This window comes from Egretta garzetta, unplaced genomic scaffold, assembly GCF_000687185.1.
Source record: "Egretta garzetta isolate BGI_Z169 unplaced genomic scaffold, ASM68718v1 scaffold32, whole genome shotgun sequence".
NCBI classification, from domain to species: Eukaryota; Metazoa; Chordata; class Aves; order Pelecaniformes; family Ardeidae; genus Egretta; species Egretta garzetta.
The window spans coordinates 1,713,874-1,716,287 of NW_009259035.1; the positions used below are offsets into that span (position 1 = coordinate 1,713,874).

Genomic DNA, 2,414 nt, shown 5'->3' on the forward strand with positions numbered 1-2,414 from the left:
GGGGGGCAGGGGGGAAGGGTGGCTGGGGAGCCAGCATGAGAAGCCAGCAAGCGACACAGCCACAAAAGCCCTTTCTCTCATGGAAAGAAGGGCAAGGAAGGATAGTGCCAGCAAGAGAGATGAAAAGCTGATTATAATGCTGCTGCCTCCCTGTGGCTTCAGTCTGTGATTTCCACACAATCCCAAAGGTTCTGGCAGCCGCATTTTCTTCAGGTATTGCAATGCTAGCCCTGTCCTGCAAAAAGTCGCTAGATGGCCAACATGGGAACCGGGCACCCGGCCAGAGTGGAGCTCAGCTCAGGGACCACGTGCCGTATCAGTCACTAACACCACGGCTGCCAGAGCCTGGCACCATGCCTGCATAGCCCGAGCTATCGCCCTCAGTGCCATGTTACCCAGATCTGGTTCTTCCCAAGTCAGCCTTCTTGCCACCCAGAGCTGTCAAAGCTTTTTCCTTCCTCTTTGCTTAGGAGGAGATTCACAACAGCTCCTAGAGCTACCTTCCCCTCCCCCTTCCTCACTATGTCAGCTGGAAGAGGCCTTTATTTACAGAGGCAATAAGGCTTGTGCTCTATACTGTCCTCTGGGTCTAGAGTCTCTCTGCACCTGAGTGTACAAGGAGCCCTAACAAACAGCTGCACTTGGCTACTCAGCCCTCAAAACACACCTCTGGTGGGCACTGCCTTTCACACTGTGCACCACAGCATCATTTACCCAGGAGCAGCCCGATCAGTCTGACTGCATTACTAGTACCCCACCAAGAGACACTGCGGTCTGCAGTATTCACAACTCAGTGCTGCATTTCCAAATTTTTTGGCAGGTGTAAAGGACATTCGTGTGTCTTTGTGGCAGATATAAACCACCCGGTAACAAAACATAAAAAAAAAAAAAAAAGAAACGCTTGTATAGATTATCATAGCATTAACCGATCCCCTTCATAGCTGTGTCCCGTTAAAGATGTTTTGTTAGACAGCACCGAGAACTTTACACGTGACACCCTCGCAGTGGTCTGTCACTCTGTCCTCTAGCGTTGCTGTAAATGAAAACAGGGAAGGTCAAAGCACTGGCTTCCAAATCCCGGCTACCAAATTGATTACCAAATTCTGGGCTCTGTTGAAGTTATTTTTCCTCTAACGTGTCAGGAGATGCCTCTTGAATGAAGATGACCCAGCCTGGCTATCAAACTTGGGCACTCAAACACACTTAACAGGTAGTACAGGGACATACATCTCCTAAGCAGGCACTGTAATGTGTTGTAGGCCACTCAACAAAACCTCCAAATGCACAAGTACATCTCTTCTGCAGCGCTGTCATTTCCCCTATCTTTTTCTTAAAAAAAAAAAAAAAAAAAAAAAAAAAGGCAAGCAGCTACTGGACATGCAGACATGGGTATCATCCAAGTAAATTTCTTCATTTAACTCAAGTTTTGTTACTAAACATCAGCCTAATTTATTGTATGTTCTTCTGACAGCGAGACAAATACATTTCAATACACACATCAGTTCAAAATGAAACCAAAGCTCGTAATTCAAAGAGAGATTTGTATCGCTGCACATTGTCACTGCTTATTACTTAAGATCAGTTGTTTCAGTCAGGGTATAGCTCTTCCTCATACAAACGACCACCAGCTAGAAGATTTTCATTAGTGCCACTACAAACGCACAACACCGGAAGGAATTAGTGTTTCTTCTTATTCCTCCTCTTTATCTGCCTTAGCAGTAATTAAGTAATAGGCTGCTGCAGAGGGCTTCATACAGTTCCAGATATTACAAGGAAAACAACGATAGTCGCTAGTGCCAGAAGGGAACCCTTTCAAATCAACTGCAACACCTTGTGAGATTAAATAAACTGTGTTGCTTTAGAGAAGCCCAGGGGTTAGCAAACGCGTCGCACTAGTTGTGCCTAAAGAGCTTAATCCCCATCCAGGTCCACAGGTGGAAGAATACATACACCGGTATTGTAACGGGAAGGAGGAGACTGTAGAAACACAAGCTGTTTGCGCTGGTGCAGCCCTGGGGGAAGGTGTCATCTACGCTGGCTGAGTAGAACAAGCCTGCTAGGGACAGGAGGGGAACAAGGACGGTCAGCGTGGGCAGGGAGGGGAGCATGCCTCCGCCGGCCAGCCCTCCCTGCTGCGGCTGCGGGGGGTCCTCAGGGCTCCTTCGAGCCCGCGGCTGGGGGCTGCTTCTGAGTCGTCCTGGCCGCCTCTGGGATCATGTTCGGGATGCCGTCGATGATGGGGTACGCAATGCCCAGCTCCTCGTTAATGAGCTCGTTGGTAGCTTCTTCGTACCTGGCCAGGCAAGTCAGGGAAAAGAAACAAGAGGCGGCGTGAATAACGCGGGTTTGCCCTTCAGCAGCCCCTCTGGCTCGGCTCGGGGCAGCAGCGGGCCCGGGGCGGGCGGCGGGAGCTG

The 2,414-nt window shown here is 49.6% G+C and overlaps 2 protein-coding genes across 2 annotated transcripts in view; one reads left to right on the forward strand and one right to left on the reverse strand.

The window, feature by feature from the left end:
- Window positions 1-2,414, forward strand: part of LOC104122696 (probable E3 ubiquitin-protein ligase HERC4) — a 22,777-nt gene that overhangs the window by 15,366 nt on the left and 4,997 nt on the right. The gene's annotated exons all lie outside the window — the stretch shown is intronic.
- Window positions 13-2,408, reverse strand: PIGY (phosphatidylinositol glycan anchor biosynthesis class Y). The gene has a single exon (XM_035890380.1). It carries the CDS (start codon window positions 2,106-2,108, stop codon window positions 1,893-1,895), a length of 216 nt encoding a protein of 71 aa, XP_035746273.1. The 5' UTR covers window positions 2,109-2,408; the 3' UTR covers window positions 13-1,892.